Raw genomic sequence first — 22742 nt, forward strand, 5'->3', positions numbered from 1 at the left:
ATCAAACATGATAAAAATAGAGGCAATTACAGAATGGCATGTGCCCTCCATTACAATGTGTGTAATACTTTTGATTTTCAAATCGCATGGGAATATTTTCAGTGAATTTCAGACTTTAAGAAATAGTTTAAGATATTTAGTGAGATAGGCATCCAAAATAACAGGGATAAATACAAATAGGGAAGCAAAAATAGTGCAATCAACTCTTGCCTATTTATTTGGAATTGGAGGTATCATATGTCAGATTTATTGTTACTAGTATAAATAAATTATTGGATTGATAATACACATAACCATACAGAAGTGCATGATGATTAAGTATAGGCATAGGAAGGGCATATCACATTTATTGTGATAAAATAATTAGATGTAATGGAACTCTGAGAGTGAAGGGACCATTACTACAAGGAGGTAAATTCATGTTAATTAAGTTTGCCTGTGTTTTTTAAACTACAGGTCACTTAAAAAGGTGATAGTAATTTCTAAATCATTTTATATACTGAAAAGTATTTTTCCAAGATATCTGTTTTAATATCTTCCTTAATATAAGATGTAGTAGATGAACCCATAAAATCTCAAAAGGATGGACACTTAAACAAGACCTGGATGATGGCAATACCAGTTGGCATGTCAATGTGGATAGGGAAGAAATCTTACAAGGCCCTTCCCCTACATCAAAGGTTCTCAACCTGTGGGGCACAATCCCTTAGGGGTCTAATAACCCGTTTTCAGGGTTACTTAAGACATTCTGAAAACACAGATATTTACATTATGATTCATAACAGCATCAATATTAGAGTTATGGAGTAGCCATGAGGTTAGGGGTCAACATGAGCAACTTCAAAGGGTGATAACTTTAGGAGGATTGAGAAGTATTGCCTTAGGTGAAGATCTACAGGCAATTAATGTCTATTGAGAATAGGAGAATCAATTTTCTCCAGGGATGTGTGACCTAAAAAATAGGTTATCCAATTTCAAATTCTTAGTCATAATCACATATCCATATGAAAAACAATAAATGAACTCATCAGGCTGAATTTATATATATACAAGTTGTTTGTGTATATACATTGGGTGTATATATACATATATACACCCAATATATACATACCCAATATATATATATACATATATATATACATATATACACCCAATATATACATACCCAATATATATACATATATATACATACATATATCCATGTATATGTGTATATATACATATGAGTTTATATGTGAATAAGAGGTCATGAATTGGACAGGAAGTACAGGGGACACAGTATATTTTTGAGTGGAAGTGGGAAAGTTGAAAATTATAAAAATTTGGGATTCACATAGGAAATTCTGAAGAACAATTACTATGTTTTAAGAACTTAAAGCTAAAGCCGGGTGGTGGTGGCGCACGTCTTTAATCCCAACACTCAGGAGGCAGAGGCAGGCAGATCTCTGGGAGTTCGAGGCCAGCCTGGTCTACAAGAGCTAGTTCCAGGACAGGCACCAAAGCTACAGAGAAACCCTGTCTCGAAAAACCAAAAAAAAAAAAAAAAAGGACTTAAAGAACTTAAAGCTACTATTATTACAGGTATGACCACTAGGAGACAGAGCAAACAAGAACTTACTTGTACAGGTTGGTTCAGGATCCCATCTTCCATTGATGCAGATTGACTGTTTATACTCCTGGTTTCCTTTGCATTTATATCTTATGATAACAGTATGATTAAATTCATTCTTATTGGAAGGAGTTGCTTCAATTGAGTATGGTGCTTTACACTTCTCTAGTTTATCTTTTGCTTTGTGAAAATAATTACAGGAAAAATTAAAAACAATTACAAGAAGTGAGATAACTGCCATATTAAAATAGCTACAGAATATTCACTGTACATATGAAACTATTATATATACTCATAAATTCTGCCAACTAAATTGCTAAGGTTACTATACAGGTTACAATGGTGTTAGAACTAGACCTCATGTCAAGTCCTGTACATCTCAGAGACAGTGTTTCGTGAAGGGAAACAGGTACTAGGCAGAGGAAATCATTGTCTGCATAGGAAATGATTATGATGTGTCCAGGTTTGGTCCCCTATTTGAAAGCTGTGAAATGCTCACATTTTTTGATTTCCCCTTATCCTAATTTTAGTCCATAATGTTAAATATATTAAAATAAAAACATGAGTGGATAGATTGTAAGAGGTTTGCTAGTTTGAATTTTCTTTTTTGATAGATCTATAATTTTAAAAGAATATCTAAGATATATTGTACATAAAACAATTATTTGAGAGTCAGATTTGTATATTAGATGCTTGTAGTCACCATCTCTCTCCTTTATATTCCCTTCATAAAAGTCAATAAGAAGTCATTTCCTATGCTAGATCATCCTATAATATAGCAATACTATGTCATAAGAATAAAACTGTTTGGTTGTGTTATGGCTTAAGAAAGGGTGATATATATATATATATATATATATATATATATACCTTTTAATATGTCATGCACTATAATTACTAACTGAAGATGAAAGTCCTTATTGAATTTGACAAAATTTCAGTATATGTCCAGAATAACATTGTTATTAATAATTTGAAATGAAGATTGCAATGTGTGCAGATATGGTGAATAAAAGTAAGTTATTAGCCAAAGCTCTATAAACTTACTTTAAAACAATACTTACATATTGACTAGAGTGCTTCAAAACCTCAAGACACCCTAGAAATTATCCCTTCTTTAAGACTGATTTACAGGAAGACAAAAAAAGCTGTAAAGGTAAGTGAAGGAATACCAATAGTTGTGGCGGAATGGTGTCTCTGATTGATTTCTTTCATAAGAGTCTCTTCTATGTAAAGATAAAGGTATAGACATGGAGAAGAAAATGCATAGGGGCAGAATAAAAGTGTTTGTGCTGTAAGCCTAAGGTTGCAGCACAGCTTATGATAACTGAGAAGGGTAATGTGAAGGTCACTAAAGGGAGACTATCTATCAGAACAAAACCTCAGAAATCTGAGAAAAATAATAAAATAGAATTCTGTAACAGAATGGAGAATTGTTTTCATTTTGGATATGTAAAAAAATATCCAACTTTTACTCCATATTAATTTATTTGTTAAATATTTTTAAAATAGTCATGTTAATGGGGTTTTAAAGTAATGAAGATAGAGATTAGAAAAACTGTGTTTTTCAAATTTGAGTTTTTGAGTTCGTCAGTCTTCTGTGTATGGAGAATATATCACTAAACAACACAGTTATAAGTGCCCTTTCCTAAGGACCTTCATTTTTCTCTAGCATTAACCAACACTTAAAATTATGAAGAAAAATAAATATTGGGTATTAATGATATTCTGAAGTAATAAAACAAGAAGACCTCAGTTTCTGAGAAAAGCAAATGTAATCATCAAGATGCTGTTACCTACTTATTAAAGATTCAGTGACCAAAAGAACAGTGATGGAAGTTATTACAGAGTAAAGTCACCCATGAGATAATGTTGCCCTCCTAAACCCAGTCTCTTAGGTATAGCTCAGTTCTATGGCCAATGAGAGGACCAGTGGTCCAACCCTAATCACAATGACTTCAGTTTACAAACTGTAGAACAGCTAGAAACATAATAAAAGTACTGGGAGAGGAAAGTTTGCTATGGGAGAGTAGGAAATGGTTGCTTTACACACTTGATTTCTTAGTTTTACATGATATGGAAGGAGAGTGCCATATGATAACATCAATGCTATTTTGTAATGTCATATTTTCTAACATATTATTATTCACATTTTATTCAGATGAGAATTTATACCTAACAACTAGTTTTAACGTAAGTTAAACAACAATTTGCATATTATATTAATAATTTCCATTCAACTGTAGACACACATTAAATTATAAACAACAAAAGTTTGGATATATATTATTTAGGACTAGATTGTTCTAAGAAGGTTTCTAACTAAAATATATGTGGAACTATTACTGCAAAAATATTACATTTTATGAAGTATCAATTTGAGGCACATAACCTTACCAACACACTGAGGAAGCTGGGTCCACCTTCCACTAATGCATGAAACTGACCCATGTCCAATCATCGTAAATGTTTCCTTGCAGGTGAACTCAACTGAATCTCCATGGTAGTAGGGAGGGACAGAAAACTGGACAAAGCCATGCTCAAGTTGAGGAATGTCTGAACATGTTCTCTCCTCTTCTGTAGATAGATTTTTCACAAATGTTGTGATTAAGATATCATATGAGAAACAAAACAGTGTCTAAGTAGTAGCATTTTTATTACCAACACATGTTGGCAAGGTTGTCCAATTCCCATCCATGCACTGGATTTTATTGGGTCCCTTCAGTAGAAATCTAGGCTTGCAATCATATTCCACCACTTCACCATGGCTGTATTGTTCTTTCTTTGTTCCATTGAATTCCCCATTGAAGAGTTCAGGTGGTTGATCACATGTTCTCACTTGACCTACTGTAGAATATTGTGTACATATAAATGAAAATGTCCATCTTGCAGTCTAAAAATCTAATTAAAGAAAAATCTTACAAGAATTTATTCATCATATCACTTTCTATAACATTTTATTAAATCAGTATTATATACACTAAATTCACATTTCACAGTTGTAACATGTCTGCTCAAAGAGCATTGAAAGCATATTGAAGGTGGTACAATGTTTGATAAACATGATGCCTTGAAATTGCATGAAAACAGGTAGCAATTAAGTTTTGTTAATTATAGTGATTTTCACACTCTCAATATTTTTTAACGTACATTTATCCATTTATAAAAAATATTGACACTGATTAATCAGGAAGCATCTGATTAATGTATTTTAATTTTTAAATAAATGCTGTTGAATTAATCAAACTCTGGTTTCATACAATTTAGACATTCTCTATGCAATGTGAGGAAATGCTTTTGTTGGAAAATTATCAGAACAACAGACAAAAATGAGAGAGATATTTTTGTACTCTAAGCCATCATGTCTATGTTTACACACATTGATAACACATTTTAAGTTAACGATTATCCTTATCAGTAAGTGATTATATATTACCCCACAACCGACATCTTTATCATGATTGTCAGTGGATATGCTTAAGATTGTAGATACAATATAAGACTGGTAGATATTAGGAGTTGAATACTAAACCTCTGGTTTTCATTCACCAAATGTAAAACAGATACTGACCTTTACACGTTGGGAAACTAGGGGACCATCCAAAGTGATAACATTGAACTGAATCTGGTCCAACTCTGTGTCCTCGTTGGCAAGAAAAGTTCAACAAATCTCCAATTTTATATTTCTCCTTCTTGGGATTGACGAGCAAGTTTTGGTCAAGAAATGGAATGCTGCATTCTCTTTCTTGAAACGCAGAATAATTAGAGTACGTATTTAATCAAGAAGTAGTTTTATCTCTCTCATGTACAATCTCAGGGTAACATCAGTAACCCTATTCTTATGAATAATGCTGCATATTACATTTTATATTGTCCCTAAAGTTACATGGATGTCTGAGAAATATATGGTGATATAATATATTTGTTACAAAACTAAATAATAAAATTAATTTATTTTTAATAGATCTGAATTGCTGCTGAAAATTATTGATGTTTAGTTCACAATTACCCTATTCTGAATTTACAGAATCATCCTTTCATATTTGAAATTAATGCTATACAGTATATTCTGTGACATTTTTAAACAATATTTTATATTAATATTCTTGAAAAGTAGAACAAGCAAAATAATTTCTAATATATTTGAAGTTAGGACAATAAAATTAGTATATTTTAAAATTAAAAAAGAACATAAGAAACATGTACAAAACCATATTATTAGTTGAGCATTTAAATATTTGCAACACACTAATTTTGTTGTAATTTCAATTCTCATTTTTAACCCTTAATAATTCTTACTCAAATTAAGAATATGTAACATTCTCCATCACAGTTAATATTTTTAGTATATGTTTTAGTATAAAAACATATGTTTTATTATACTTTCTTGGTATTACTTATGTTTACAAATAAAGCTATTTTTAATTGATTTTTATCAAGCTCTACATTTTTCTCTGCTCTCCTTCCTGTCTCTTCCAAGGTCCCCATGCTCCCAATTTACTCAGGAGATCTTGTTTTTTTCTGCTTCCCATGTAGATTAGATCTATGTATGTCTCCCTCTTAGAGTCCTCATTGTTGTCTAGGTTCTCTGGGATTGTGATTTCTGGCTGGTTGTTATTGCTTTATGTTTAAAAACCACTTATGAGTGAGCACATGTGATATAGGTCTTTCTGTGTCTGGGTTACCTCACTCAAAATGATGTTTTCTAGCTCCATCCGTTTGCCTGCAAAATTCAAGATGTCATTTTTTTCTCTTGTGTAGTACTCCATTGTGTAAATGCACCACATTTTCCTTATCCATTCTTCAGTTGAGAGGCAGTTAGGTTGTTTCATTCTGGCTATGAAAAACAATGTTGCTATGAACAGAGTTGAGCACATGTTCTTGTGGCTCCATTGAGCATCCTTTGGATATATACCCAGAAATGGTATTACTGTGTCTTGAGGAAGGTTGTTTCCTAATTTTCTAAGAAATTACCACACTGACATACAAATGGGCTGTACCAATTTGCACTCCCATCATCAATGCAGGAGTGTTCCCTTTACCCTACAAACTCTCCAGCATAAGTTGTCATCAGTGTTTTTGAACTTGGCCATTTTTACAGTTGTAAAATGGAATCACAGAGTTGTTTTGATTTGCATTTCTCTGAAAACTAAGGATGTTGAACATTTTCTTGAGTGTCTTTCAGCCATTTTAGATTCCTCTGTTGAGAGTTCTCTGTTTAGGTCTGAACTCCATTTTTTTATTGGATTATTTGTTCTTTTGATGACCAATTTCTTGAATTCTTTGTATATTAGGATACAAGACCTCTGTCTGAAGTGGCATTAGTGAAGATCGTTTTTTCCCATTCTGTAGGCTGTAGTTTTGTCTTGTTGACCATGTCCTTTGCTTTACAGAAGCTTTTCAGTTTCAGGAAGTCCCATTTATTAATTGTTTCTCTCAGTATCTGTGCTACTGAGGTTATATTTACGAAGTGGTCTCCTGTCCCAATGCATTCTAGTGTACTTCCCACTTTCTCTTAAATAAGGTTCAGTGTTGCTGACTTTATGTGAGATAATAGATATGGATCTATTTTCATTCTTATCCATGTTGATATCTAGTTATGCCAGAACCATTTGCTAAAAATGCTTTCTTTTTTCCACTTGATATGTTTTGATTCTTTGTCAAAAATCATATTTTCAAAAGCGTGTGAATTTATATCCAGGTTTTCTATTCAGTTCATTAGTCTTCCTGTCTGTTTTTATGCCAGTACCAGGCTGTTTTCATTACTGCAGCTTTGTAGCAGACTTTGAAGTCAGGGATTGTGATGCCTCCAGAAGTTCTTTTATTGTACAGGATATTTTTCGCTATCCTGGGTTTTTTACTTTTTCATATGAAGTTAAGTACCATTGTTACAAGTTCTGTGAAGAATTTTGCTGGGATTTTGCTGGGCATTGCATTGAATCTGTAGATTGCTTTCAGTAAGATTGCCATTTTTACTATGTTAACTCTAGCTACCCAAGAGCATGGGATATCTTTCCACATTTGGTGTCTTCTTCAATTTATTTCTTCAAAGACTTAAATTTCTTGTATTACAAGTCTTCCAGTTGTTTAGTTAGAGTGAGTTACTCCAAGATATTTTATGCTACTTATGGCTATTGTGAAGGTTGATGTTTCTCTGATTTTTTCACAGCCCATTTAGCATCTGTGTACAGGAAGGCTACTGATTTTTTTTGAGTTAATCTTGTGTCCTGCTACATGACTGAACATGTTTATGAGTTGTAGAAGTTCCTTGGTAGAATTTTTGAGTCACTTATGTAAACTATCATATCATCAGCTAATAGTGAGAGTTTGACTTCTTCTTTTCCAATTTGTATTCCCTTGATCTCTTCCTGGTATTTTATTGCTCTAGCTCAAGAACTATATTGAATAGATATGGAGAAAGTGGCCAACCTTGTCTTGTTCCTGATTTTGGTGGGATCACTGGGAATTTCTCTCCATTTAGTGTGATGTTAGCTCTTGGCTTGCTGTATATATAACCTTTATTATGTTTAGGTATGTTTCTTGTATCCCTGCTCTCTGCAAGACTTTTATCATGAAGGGATGTTGTATTTTGTTGAAAGCTTTTTTGGCATCTAATGAAATAATCAGGCATTTTATATTTTTCAGTTTGTTTATATGGTGGATTACTCTGACAGATTTTCATATGTTGAACCATGCCTGCATCTCTGGAATGAAGCTGACTTGATCATGGTAGATAATGGTTCTGACATGTTCTTGGATTTGATTTGCCAGTATCTTATTGAGTATTTTTGCACTCACATAATTAACAAACCTAAATCAAATTGAACACCTAATCCTGAAGGGTTTAAACTTTCCCACTTGTACAACTTAATTAGATTTTTAGTTCTTTGAGAGGGGCAAATTGTCTCTCCAAAAAGGGGTCATTTTTAACATATTTAGGGATAAGGAAGAGATCACAGGCATGAGCCAGCACCATAATGTCTCAAGGACAGTTCCTGCAACTCTCTTGAAACTTACCCAAGTATGTCCAAAGATATAATCTCAATCATTTCAAAATACACTACTTTAACTGCTGCTTGCTTAACCAAACCAATTATGTTTGAGATGATTAAACTATCACTTAAATTCCTCTATCTGTGTTTAAAAGGAGCCAGCACACTCCATTCAGGATCATCACCATTTTGTATAGGTGAAGGACCACATGCATGTTGAAATATCCACAAATGCCCTTTGTTCTTGTGTACTATTTGAGTCTGGGTTCTTCTTTCAGTGTATTCTCAGACCCTACAATCCTAACATGGGGTACCCTTGTATTTTTATAAACCACCATTTTCCTATGTGCCTTGTCTGTCTCCTTTCTATCCAGAGGTGGTCCTTTGTCCTGAATCAATTCCTTTTTCTTTCACTTTCAATTTTTTCTCTTCCCAATCATCCACTCTTTACTTTCCACTCTTTAAATTTATATGGCATTGTTTCATACCTCAAATCATAAATTTTATAATGGAGTGTAAAAGGATCAGCGAGCCGCTTCACACCACCCGGCTCCCGGTAGTCAGCTAGCTTTATTCAATATAATTACATGAAAACTGTATTCATTTAAACACTGCCTGGCCAATTAGTTCTAGCCTTTTATTGGCTAATTCTCACATCTTGGTTAACCCATTTCTAATAATATGCATAGCACCATGAGGTGGTGGCTTACCGGGAAAGATTCTAACCTACGTTCATCTCTGACCAGAGCTTCATGGCATCTGCCTGACTCTTTCTTCCTCTCAGAATTCTGTTCTCTCTACTCCACCTATCTAAGCTGTTGTTCTATCAAAAGGCCAAGGCAGTTTCTTTATTAACCAATGAAAGTAAGACATAGACAGAAGACCCTCCCACATCAATGGAGACCTAGTTTAAATAACTAAGAGTATGCCTTTATGATAATTAAACAATTTTTTATACTTTAATCAGAGATACTTGATATACACATCATAAAAAGACATAATTAATTTATTTTATTTGTTTGTATATGGAAGCAGGGACTCAACACATAACCCAACATATCCTCAAACTTAAAATCTCTTGTTCCAGCGTCATAAGAATCAAAAGAATATGGTACCTACATCTGATGAATACATTAATTTAAATACAGATTATCAGGACACTGAGATCACTCAGTCAGTAAGAAAGCTTGCCTCCAAACATGGTGACAGGAGTTCACTCCCTAGGATTCACATGATGAAAAAAGCTGACAAACAAGTTCTATGACATCTTCATGTGTAACGTGGTATGCACACCTCCATAGATATGCACATGCACTCACTGTGCACATACAGGATAAATAAATGAATGTAATGAAATAATAAAATCAAATATGATCATATTTAGTCCTGAAAAATGTCCTTTCTCTCAGTTTACATTAAATCAAAAGAAAGATTCTAGAAAGTTCCCTTTTTTAAGTAATACATAAATATTTTTGTTTTGTTAAAAAAAAAACAGAGGAAATAGTACTTACCATAACATGAGGGTCTATCAGACCATCCATCATAATTACATATTATGGATCCTTTGGTATCTTTATATCTGTTCTCATATCCAACATGGCATTCATAGTCTAATTTGTCATTGAGTTTAAACCATGTGCTATTGTTTTTAGTCACAGCATTCTCAAATAGAGGCCTATCACAAGACTCTAATGCAAAAGAAAATGGAAGATTTCATTTGTCAGTGTCAATGGGCAAACTAAGAAGTTGCCATGCGAGCAAAATTAGTCCCAGGTTAATGTGTAAAAGCAATTCAATATTGTATAAAAACTCCCTTAGAAGACCAACAAGAAATCATTTTCCTGAAACAGTTATTGAATGAAAAGTACATCCCTATTAGCATTTATCTCCTCAGTTAAGTTTCATAAAACTTTATTTTAAAAATCATTTCTCAGCTCATTTTTCCCTATATTTATTATACACTGCAAATAAATGGACAAGTGTAGATGTATTTAGTTTTAGGGAACTGCAGTAACATTTTGTGAATTAAAGTCCTATATTTAGTAGTTTATAGTAACATAAAATTCATAAAAGTAGATTAGTTAAATTTGAAACAGGCATTTACTATATCATACCAAAGTATTTTTATATTATTTTACAGTAAGAAAATCCAAAAAGTCTTGTTAATTAAAATTTAATATACATGAATATTACATGGGAAAAATTTTAATTGCTTTTTCTTTAAATAAGTCCTGTAAAAGTACAGTAAATAAAGAATAGAAATTAAGAAAGCAGCAAGTATCTTAAATCACATTATCATTTAAGTTACATTGAATAGTTCTTGAAAATAGCACTGGTTAGCTTTCTCATAAGTAAGACAAGCAGAACTAATCATTCTTAGAAAACTTTCATTAACTGTAGGTCCTAACAAATCAAAATTGGTACTACCTAGAAACATTTCTTTCTTTCCAATATCAAGATATTTGGGAAGAATTTCTAAGGGGGAGACATTCTGAAATGGACCTTAACTGATAGTGTCAAATATACATTATAAGGTTATCATACATTCTGAGATTTAAAACATGGATATATCTTTACATAAAACTTTACATTTATATCTAGGAGCAATGGATTTGATATGTAAGGCAGACCTTTTAAAAGGCAGCTGGTCAAAAATCCTTTACTATATTTAAAACTATAGGGTATTTTAAACCATTGAAAGGGAAATGAGCCGATACTCTACAATATAAAAATGAGTCCAAAAATAAAAACAAATAGTGAAATCTTTTCCTTGAAGTTTGAAACTCATCATGAAGCAAGATCAGCCACCTCAAAGAAGAATAAAGTTAAACCCTGATACATCAGCTCTATAATGACAGCAATATAATGGAGTACTCACTGATGCATGAGGGTTGAGCTGACCATCCATTTTGGAGGCAGGTAATTGTTCCTGATGTCTCTCCATTCGATGTTACAAATCCCTGTTTACACCTATACTGTGTTTTTCTGTTTAGATCATATGTGCTAGCATATTCAGAAAAAAATCCATTCTCAATTTCTATATCTGACTTTGAACATGTTTCTAAAAGGGAAAAAAAGTAAGAAAAAGTTGAGTGCGTTCTCAGTAACTTAAGGGTTTACAATACAAAAAATATATTAAAAATACCCATTAGTCACTTGTACTTGAAGATTTGAAATAATCGAAATCATTCACATTACTGAACAAAGGAAAACAAATAAAAAGTTTAAAGACACACAATACCTTGCTCAAATTTTTTCCTAACATAGCAAGATTTAAACCACTCAAAATTTCATCTAAAAAAGGATGTTAAATTTTTTGTCCAATTGTATTCACAGCTCTACAGAAAGTCAGAACTCTGAACATTTTTTTTTACTTGTAGTTTCTTTAAACCTAAAAATAATTGACTCTCTTAGGTTAATTTACCCAATAGGGTTCCTGGGGTTGTGTAAAAATCTTGGAAAATTTATCTACATAGTTGCTACAGAGTCCAGTGACAAGAATTTAAAATGTGTTAGTAACCTCATGCCTAAAAGAATAAATTTTGTAATATGCAAACATATTTGTATATAAAATAAACTTTACATATTGATACTGTAAAAAGATCCTCAAGTTAGTAGCATTTAAACAAATTTAGCAGAGATGAGTAAAGACAGAACAAATTACTAATATCAGCAATGATGGGAATTAAATCATATTTATTTTTACCTATTTTAAAAGACCAATTGGAATATTATAGACATCCATGTCAATTAACTTGATAAGTTAAAAATTAATGGAATTTAAAAGCCATGGACTACATAAGTCACTCAAGAAAAGCATTTAATGTGAATATAACTGCTTCAATATGAAAAACATGTACAAACTAAGTACATTATAGAAGAAGAAACAGAAAGATTGTGAGAACCAGGATATCTGCGATGAGATAGTGTCTTTTTATATATGACAGGGAACATGCACTCACAAAATCTCAGAAAACAAGTTGTTTAGTACAATAGAAGTAGGCATGCCAATGCACATGGATAAATTTTCAACAGCTCAATCCCTACACTAAGAGCTATATGTAATTAATGTTTGCTGACAGACAAAAAATCAGTCTTCTCTTGGAATGGTTCTACCCAATAAGTTATTCAATCTATAGTGACCAGGCCTAAATATATGTACATTCAAGCATTAGGAACCACAAATACAAGTATAAATAGCAGAATACAAAATATGGAAGAAAGAATCTCAGGTGCTGAAGATTTAATAGACGAAGTAGACACATCAGTCAAAGAAAATATTAAATCTAACAAAAGCTTAACACAAAATATCCAGGAATATGGAACATCATTAAAAGGTCAAAGAATAATAGGTGTAAAAGAAGGAAAAGTACAACTCAAAAGCATAGAAAATATATTTTAAAAAATCACAGAAGGGAACTTTCCCAACCTAAGGAAGGATACGCCTATAGAGTTTACAGAACATCAAATATACTGGATTAAAAAAAGTCCCAATGCTACATAATAATGAAAACAATAACATACATAATAAAGAAAGAATATTAAGAACTTCCAATGAAAAAATGCCAAGTAACATATAATGGCAGACCTATCAGAATTACACCTGACTTCTCAATGGAAACAATGAAATCCAGAAGGTCCTGGTCAAGCATTATGCAGACATTAAGAGACCATGGATGCCAGACTACTATACCCAGAAAAACTTTCAATCACCATAGAAGGTAAAAGTAAGATATTCCACTACAGAACCAATACCTAGCCACAAACTCAGCCCTACATAAAGAACTAGAAGGAAACTCCAACCCAAGGAAGCTGGTTTACATGAAAAAAAAATCCACAAAAATTAGATGATCTCATAGCAACAAATCCAAAAGAAGAGAAAACACACCAAATAACATCACAAAGAATGAAAACAAAGATAACAGGAGATAGCAATCACTGGTCATTAATATCCTTTACTACAAATAAACTCAACTCGCTCATAAAAAGGCACAGGCTAACATATTAGATATGAAAACAAAATCCATCTTTCTACTGCATATAAGAAACACACCTCAAACACAATGATAGACATCACCTAAGAGTAAAGAGATGGAAAAAAATTCCAATCAGTTGGAGCTATAAAACAAACAGGTGTAGCTATCCTTATATCTAACTAAAATATCCTTATATCAAACTAAAATCAATCAAAGGAGACAAAGAAGGACATTTCATATTATTCACTGGAAAAATCCAACAAGAGGAAATCTCAATACTGAACATCTATGCCCTGAATACAAGGGAACCATTAGAAACACTACTTAATTATAAATTGTACATTAAACCCCACACAATAATAGTGGGAGACTTCAAAACCCTACTTTCACCATTGACAGGTCTGTCAGACAGAAAATTAACAGAAGAATAAGGGAACTATCAGATGTTATGATTGAAATAAACTTAAAAGACATCTATAGAACTTTCCACCCAAACATAAAAGAACATACTTTCTTCTTAGCACCTCATGGGGCCTTATCAAACATTGGCCAAATACTAGGTAACAAACAAACCTCAACAGCTACAAAAATATTGGAATAATCCTATGTATCTTAAGCACCATGGCTTAAAATTAAAATTTGACAGCAACCCTAACTCCAGAACCTCACAAACACATGGAAATTAAACAATGCTCACCTGAAGCATCAATGGGTCAAAGAAGAAGCGAAGGAAAAACTTAATGAATTCCTAAAATTCAATGAAAATGACCACATAACATACCCAAATTTATGTGACACAACGAAAGCAGTGCTAAGAGGAAAGTTCATAGCACTAACTGCCTACATAAAAAAAGCTAAAGAAATCCCACACTAGTGAATTAACAGAACATTTGACAACTCTAGCGGAAAAAGAAGAAAATTCACCCAGGAGAACTGGTGGCAGGAAATAATCAAATTGATAGCTGAAACAACAAAATAGAAACAAACAAAACAATACAAGGAATCAATTAGACAAGGAGTTGGTTCTTTGAGAAAATCAACAAAATAGACAAATGTGTATCCTAACTGACCAAAAGGCAGAGAGAAAATATCCAAAGTAACAAAATCAGAAATAAAAAGGGGGCCATAAAACAGACACAGAGAAAAACCAGAGAAACATTTGGTCATATTTCAAAAAACTGTATTCCACAAAACTGGGAAACTTAAAAAAAAAGGACCACTTTCTTGATAAATATCACTTAGTAAATTTAAATCAAGACTAGATAAGCAAATTAAATAGATCTATAAATGCTAAAGAAATAGAAGCAATCATCAAAAGTCTCCCAACCAAAAAGAGCTCAGGACTAGATTGATTCAGTACAGAATTCTACAAGATTTTCAAGGAAGAAATAATACCAATACCAATACTTCTCAACTTATTCCACACAATAGAAACAGAAGAAACATTGTCAAACTCTTTTTATTAGGCTATCATTAACCTGACACCCAATCCACATAAAAGCGTTACAAAGAAAGAAAATTACAGACAAATCTCACTCATGAATATTGATATAAAAATACTCAATAAGATATTGACAAATTGAACCCAAAAACACATCAGAAAAATCATCCTCCATAATCAAGTCAGCTTCATCCTAGAGATGTAGGGGTGGTTCAACATACAGAAATCAGTCAATATAATTCACCATATAAGCAAACTGAAAAATAAAAGCCATATTATCATCTCATTAGATGCTGAAAAAAACCTTTGATAAAATACAATATCCCTTAATGATAAAGGTCTTGGAGAGAGCAGGGTTATAAGGAACATACCTAAACATAATAAAGACAATATACAGCAAGTAAACAGCCAATATCAAACTAAATGGAGAGAAACTCACAGTGATTCTACTGAAATCAGGAACAAGACAAGGTTGTCTACTCTCTCCATATCTATGCAATATAGCTCTTGAGTTTATAGCTAGAGAAATAAGAAAAAAAAAGATCAAGGGGATACAAATTGGAAAAAAAAGAAGTCAAACTCTTACTGTTTGCTGATAATATGATAGTTTACTTAAGTAGCCCCAAAAATTCTACCAGGGGATGTCTGCAACTTGTAGTGTGGGGCCTGTAGTCATGTAGCAGGATACACGATAAATTCAAAAAAAAATCAGGAATCCTCATTTACGCAGATGAGAATGAAATGGGCTGAGAAAAAAAATCAGAGAAATATCACCCTTCACAATAGCCACAAATAGCATAAAATATCGCAGAGTAACTCTAAGCAAACAAGTGGAAGACCTGTATGACAAAAACTTTAAATCTTTGAAGAAAGAAATTAAAGACACCAGAATAAGGAAAGATCTTCCATGCTCTCGGGTAAGTAAAATTAACATAATAAAAATGGCAATATTACCAAAAGCAATCCACAGATTCCATGAAATGCCCAGCAAAATTCCTCCAGACCTTGAAATAACAGTACTCAACTTTATATGGAAAAGCAAAAAATTCAGGATAGTCAAGACAAACATGTACAATACTGAAACTTCTGGAGGCATCACACTCCCTGACTTCAAACTCTAATTCAGAGCTATAGTACTGAAAGCAGCCTAGTATTGGCATAAAAAGAGGCAGAAGGACTGATGGAACTGAATCAAAGATCAGATATTAATTTCCACACCTACAAATACCTGATTTTTGATGAAGAAGCAAAAAATATAATGTGGAAAAAATAAAGCATATTTAACAAGTGCTGCTGGCATAACTAGATATCAACATGTAGAAGAATGAAAATGGATTCATATCTATCATCATGAACAAAACACAAGTCCAAATGGATCAAAGAGCTCAACATAAAGCCAACAACACTGAACCTCACAGAAGAGAAAGTGGGAAGTACACTTGAATGCATTGGCATTGGAGACCACTTCTTAATTAAAACCCCAGTGGCAAAGACAGAGAGAAACAATTAATAAATGGGACCTACTGAAACTGAAATGCTTTTGTAAAGCAAATGACATGGTCAACAAGACAAAACAGTAGCCTTAATAATGGGAAAAGATCTTCACCAACCTCATATCAAACAGAGGACTGATCTCCAAAATATACAAATAACTCAAAAAACTGGTCATCAAAAGAACAAATAATCCAATAAAAAATCGAGTATGTCTATCACCATGCACAAAACTCAGGTTGAAATGGATCAAAGACCTCAACACAAAGCCAGCCACACTGAAGCTTATAGAAGTACACTTGAGTGCATTGGGACAGGAAACCACCCCAGCAGCACAGACATTGAGAAACAATTAATAAATGGGATGTCTTGAAACTTCAACGCTTCTGTAAAACAAAGAGCACAGTCAACAAGACGAAACAACAGCCTACAGAATGGGAAAAAGATATTCACTGAGCCCACATCAGAGAGGTCTGATCTCCAAAATATACAAAGAACTCAAGAAATTGGTTATCAAAAGAACAAACAATCCCATAAAAAATGGAGTACAGACCTAAACAGAGAACTCTCAACAGAAGAATTTAAAATGATTAAAAGACCCTTAAGGAAATGCTCAATATCCTTAGTTATCAGAGAAATGCAAAACAAAACAACTCTGAGGTTTCATCTTACACCTGTAAGAATGGCCAAGATCAAAAATACTGATGACAACTTATGCTGGAGAAGTTGTAGGGTAAAGAGAACACTCCTGCATTGCTGGTGGGAATGCAAGCTGGTACAACCAATTTGTATGTCAGTGTGGTAATTTCTTAGAAAATTAGGAAACAACCTTCCTCAAGACCCAGCAATACCACTTTTGGGTATATATCCAAAATATGCTCAATCGTGCCACCAGGACATGTGGTCAACTATGTTCATAGCAGCATTGTTTATTATAACCAGAAACTGGAAAAAAATCTAAATGCTCTTCAACCGAAGACTGGATAAAGAAAATGTGGTAAATTTACACAATGGAGTACTACACAGCAGAAAAAAAATAACATCTTGAATTTTGCAGGCAAATAGATGGAGCTAGAAAACATCATTTTGAGTGAGGTAACCCAGACACAGAAACACCTATATCACATGTACTCACTCATAAGTGGTTTTTAAACATAAAGCAATGAAAACCATCCCAGAAATCACAATACCAGAGAACCTAGACAACAATGAGGACCCTAAGAGGGAGACATACATAGATTTAATCTACATGGGAAGTAGAAAAAGACAAGATCTCCTGAGTAAATTGGGAGCATGGGGGTTTTGGGAGAGGCTTGAAGCTGGGGGAGAGTTAGGGTAAAGAGCAGAGAAAAATTTAGAGCTCAATAAAAACAATTTAAAAAATGGGGTACAGCCCTAAACAGAGAATTCTCACCAAATTAATCTAAAATGACTAAAATACAGTTAAAGAAATGCTTGAAATTCTTAGCTATCAGAGAAAGTAGGAAGATAAAATTAAAGGGCAATAATATGATCCTAGCCTGATGTGCTGAGGTTATGAAATCTCAGTCTCCTAATACTTAAAAGGAAACAGTCAACTAAAGCTTGTTGTTATGTGTTAAGTTGGGAGCATAGACCCCAGACCCTGGCATCTATCACAGACCCCAGGCCAGCAAGTTGTATTGATCTGGACTCCAAATCCCAGGATGCCAGGTCCTGATCCCTCTCTGGAAATCTGGGGATCAAGACCACTCCCACAGGGTATTTAAATGAACTCCCAAAAGAGGAACACATGGTCCCTTTTCCTTTCCCCTGATGGTCCTGTTCACAGCCTCCTGGTTCCCCCTCAGAGCCACCCAAGCAAGAGCGCAGAACTCCCATTAAACCTGGATATTTCTTCATTTGGCCTGTTTTAATATGGCTTGATTGGGATTTTGCATCGGCAGAGAGCTCACGTTAGGAAAAATTCCTAACATTATGGAATAAAAATGTCCCAAACATTCTGAAAATCCACATGCCAGATACTTACAAACTTAATCATGCACATGCCAAGGTACTTATAAATTTCAGTTTTAGACATTTATCTAAGAAATACATTATAAATTTTAATCCAATGACATATCTTTAAATCTTTGTAAATGGCTCAAAAATTAGTGAACTTTTTCCTTAAAATGGTGTATACAACTAAATTATTATATATCTATGTAAAGTTATCTCTCAACAGTAAAAGTCATTAACTATACAAGCCACAGTATAGAAGAATGGAACAGATATTCTACTGAAAATTTAAGTTTGAAAACATGATACATAAATCTATTGATATGAAGAAGTAGGAACACAACACTATAGTAACAAAAAGAAATGTTATTACTTATGGTGGTAGAGTTGAAGAGAAAGGGAACAAGAGAAATTCTTCATTAGATTAAGACTAGTTTAACTTGATGGGTTGTATTCATATAAGCACACTCATTTGTCAATATCACTGGCCTGAACTCTAAACATATTTGAACTATTCCTGAATAGAAATGATTTTTCACAGGTAAATCCTGTGAAAGTTTGCATGAAAACTGTAAGTTGTTTTAAGATATTTCTGAGTTTCTAGGAGAAATAAAGCTAAAACAATTTACTTGGATAGGATTTTTATAAAAGGGAAGGACACAGAAATATGAAAAATCAGTGTTTTCATATAGATCATCACTATTAACAAAAACACTAGGAAACATTTATAAAATTAAAAATATGAGCAAAACCAGCTTGTTGAAAAGGATATCAAATAAGAACTCAGTAGAAATTTTAAGCAGGTCACTAATATTAAGCATATAAAATTTTAAATTACTGAATATAAAAGTTTTTAGAGATTAAATACATAATGTACAGTTTCAAAAAATAATGCTAACAAAAGTTTCTCATCAATAAAGTGGTACAATAGAAGGCAGTTGACAAACATTCAAAAACAGATTAAACTTTTAAATATATATTTAATTTGTAAAAAGGAATACTCAGCATGATTATGTAACTAATTATTTTAAAATTGTTATGAAAATTCAATATAGTGTCCTTCAAATCTAACCAAAGTTATTCAAATGATGTTGAAAATCTATATTAAGTAAAGAAGATGTGCAACTCAGTCTGATCTTTAGAATCTTAATATTGCAACAAACTAATTACAAGTGCATTGATTAAAAAATCTGTCCTTGAAAATTATTTATTGCAAATTGACTTAGAATTATATTTTAAAACCCAAATGATAAAGAAATAAATTCAAATCTGCACTATTATGTTTATCATTTTATAGACATTTATTTTGAAACTAAAGTATGACACCACACAGTCACTTAAAGAACATTGACCATGAAGTAACTGTCAATACAAACATATTAGCCAGAGTAATATAAAACTTGAAAATTAGACAATACACAATATCTCAGAATTGCCTTCCCAGTTACAAATCACAAAAGATTCAGAGGCAATTATCAATTCTTTAAAATGGCAAGTCACAGATCATATATGAATAATCTGTATAGCTATTATCATATTAGTTTTATTTTAAACTATATTTTTATAATTATTTTGATTCCAATGATAAAATGTTTTCAAAGTCTATAAAACTATAAATTAACCAAAGTTTAGTCAGTATTTTGTTTTAATGGCTGATTGTTGTGTTTACATTGCTATATACTTGCCAATACTCCTTGGTATTCACGCATTCACACACAAAAAGAAACATTTTGACACATTTAATATGCATGGCTTGGGGACACAAGAGCATCTTGTGATCTATGAGCCAGTTACTTACTGACACGGATGCATTTGGGTTGAGGAGACCAGCCGTTTTCTGTGCATGTAACTATGTCCTGATCATTTGGGAGACTGTAGCCAGAGTGACACCAGACTCTTACAGACTCATCCTGTATGTAGTCTCCTCTCCGTTGTAAAACTTCCCCATTCTCTATATAATGGATTCCACATACCTCTAAGGAACATAAATTTACCATAAATGTTAAATTCAAAACAACACTCATTTATTTTTTTAAATAAAACTAAAGTTTAACTTTACAATAGTTAAATAAGTATGCGTGACATTCAAAAATGAAAACAATACGAAATGTTTCAAAAGTAGCATTATCTTTAATTTTTGTAAATAAAATATGCAAGCAATAAAGGTATTCTCATAATCCCTATTTTTCACATACATTTTATGAAGAGTGGCTCATAAAGGACAAAAACTAGTCTTTTTGCTCACAAACTCTTTTGTTTCTTAACAGAAGAGACTTAACTGTTATTATATATGTGATCTTTTCTTTCTAGTCTTTGACAGAATTAAACATGATTTGATACAGACATTGACTTACTGCGGCATGGGACTGCAGGCTCCCACCCTTGTACAGTGCAGCGAATTTTGTCCCAGTATTCCCTTGAGGGAGTTACAAATCCTGGGTTGCAATGGTAGTAGTACCACTCTTTTCTTTCTGTTGTGTAGTAGCGTTTGATCCAGTGTTCTCTATATAGTTCTCCATTTTTGATTTGTGGAAAAGCGCAAGGTTGATCTTGCAATAAAAACAAAAAGACAGAAAAGCACTCATATCAGAGATAAACCACTCGATCAGTGAATTAGTTTCTAATAACTAAAATAACTGTAAGTCTAGAGAGTGTTCAGAGAAGGAGACAGATAGAATCCAGACTGCTGAGGTATGTGAGGAGGTCTTTCCTCAGGAAATCAAGTTATGCCTCACATGTTACCAGAGAAGTGGGTCAGGGATATTTGTTAATATCCAGTATGATAATTGAATATTTATAATTTTTATCAGAACTAAAATATAATGTGATTAAATCACAGTGAAATATTTTTGTAAATTCATATTGAAATATATATTGTTTGTTGCATTAATGAATTTATATGTAATGTTTCATTAATTTTTTCCTTTTCATGTTCTTATTTATAAATAATAAATATTTTAATATCAGAATAGTATAATTGATGTAGGAGGGTCTTCTTTCTATGTGTTGCTTTCATTGATCAGATAAAGCGACTGCCTTGACCTTTTGATAAAACAGCAGCTTAGATAGGCAGAGTAGACCGAACAGAATGCTGGGAAAGAACGCAGAGTCAGGCAGATGCCATGGCTCTCCTCTCTGAGACGGACATAGGTTAGACTCATTCCTGTAAGCTACAGTCACGTGGTGATATGCAGATTATTAGAAATGGGTTAATTAAGATGTGAGAGTTAGCCATGGAGAGGCTAGATATAATGGGCCAGGGAATGTTTAAGTGAATACAGTTTCCATGTAATTATTTGGTCTAATCTACATGGAAAGTAGAAAATTAGATCAATGTATGTCTCTCTTACGGTCCTCATTGTTGTCTATGTTCGCTAGGATTGTGATTTGTGTGGGTTGATTTTCTTTGTTTTATGTTTAAAAGCCACTTATGAGTGAGTACATGTGATAATTGTCTTTCAGGGTCTGGGTTATCTCACACAAAATGACTGCACCATGGCTTAAAATTAGAGTTCTAGATTTACACAGCTTCTTTATTTCTTTCTGTATACCTGATGTTCTCCCCAACCATTAGCTTCTTTTTGTCATTGTCTGACTAACTTCTATATAGTGTTCAAAACCTGCCTACATGAGCCTCCATGCCTGTGACTTCAGCATGTTGGAGAAAGTAGATTGTGAGTTGCGGCCAGTTTGTGCTATTTAGTCTGACACTGTTTCAGAGAAGCAAGACAAACCTAAAACAGCAAAAATATTTCTAGTCAAATGTTATCCTCTCCCCCTTCATGACTCATTCTAATTATTTATTTTTAAAATTTATTTTAAAATTAGTATACAAATGGTTATATTTTATTTTATTATTGTCCCCCACCCAATCCCACCTGACAGAGATTTGCTCTGTAGTCCTGGCTGTCCTGGAAATCACTTTGAAGATGAAGCTGTCCTTGAAGTCACAAGGCTTCTGCCTCTCTAGTACTGGAGTTCAGGCATTCACCATCCAACCTGGCTCTTCTTATGGCTTTTCAAAATAGTTTTATTTCATTCTCTCAGCTCCTTCCTCTACATTGTGCCCACCTACACCAGTGTTCTTTTAGGTTTCATGTCATGTGTTTTTTCATCACCCCATCCTCCACCTTACCTTTTCCATTTCTAGTTTTATGTCCTCTACAGAATTCCCACCCACATTTGTACATATATACACATATACATTATATCAAACAGATAAATATTAGGTATCTGCATTAAAATCAGGATGTAAA

The 22742-nt window shown here is 33.0% G+C and overlaps 1 protein-coding gene across 2 annotated transcripts in view; it reads right to left on the reverse strand.

The window, feature by feature from the left end:
• Positions 1-22742, reverse strand: part of LOC121445502 (complement factor H-like) — a 69485-nt gene that overhangs the window by 23532 nt on the left and 23211 nt on the right. Inside the window, exons 2-9 of one of the 2 annotated variants that reach the window (XM_041647644.1) lie at positions 20841-21035; positions 20285-20461; positions 11480-11662; positions 10113-10289; positions 5181-5354; positions 4271-4453; positions 4007-4186; positions 1619-1789 (exon numbers count right to left, since the gene is read on the reverse strand). In XM_041647644.1, the coding sequence (XP_041503578.1) occupies positions 1619-1789; positions 4007-4186; positions 4271-4453; positions 5181-5354; positions 10113-10289; positions 11480-11662; positions 20285-20461; positions 20841-21035 (1440 nt within the window). Of the gene's footprint in view, positions 1-1618; positions 1790-4006; positions 4187-4270; positions 4457-5180; positions 5355-10112; positions 10290-11479; positions 11663-20284; positions 20462-20840; positions 21036-22742 lie in introns of both variants that reach the window. The other variant, XM_041647637.1, reaches the window with a different exon arrangement.

Source organism: Microtus oregoni, unplaced genomic scaffold (assembly GCF_018167655.1).
Source record: "Microtus oregoni isolate MIOR12 unplaced genomic scaffold, Mior012 000003F_ref0000135, whole genome shotgun sequence".
Lineage (NCBI taxonomy): Eukaryota > Metazoa > Chordata > Mammalia > Rodentia > Cricetidae > Microtus > Microtus oregoni.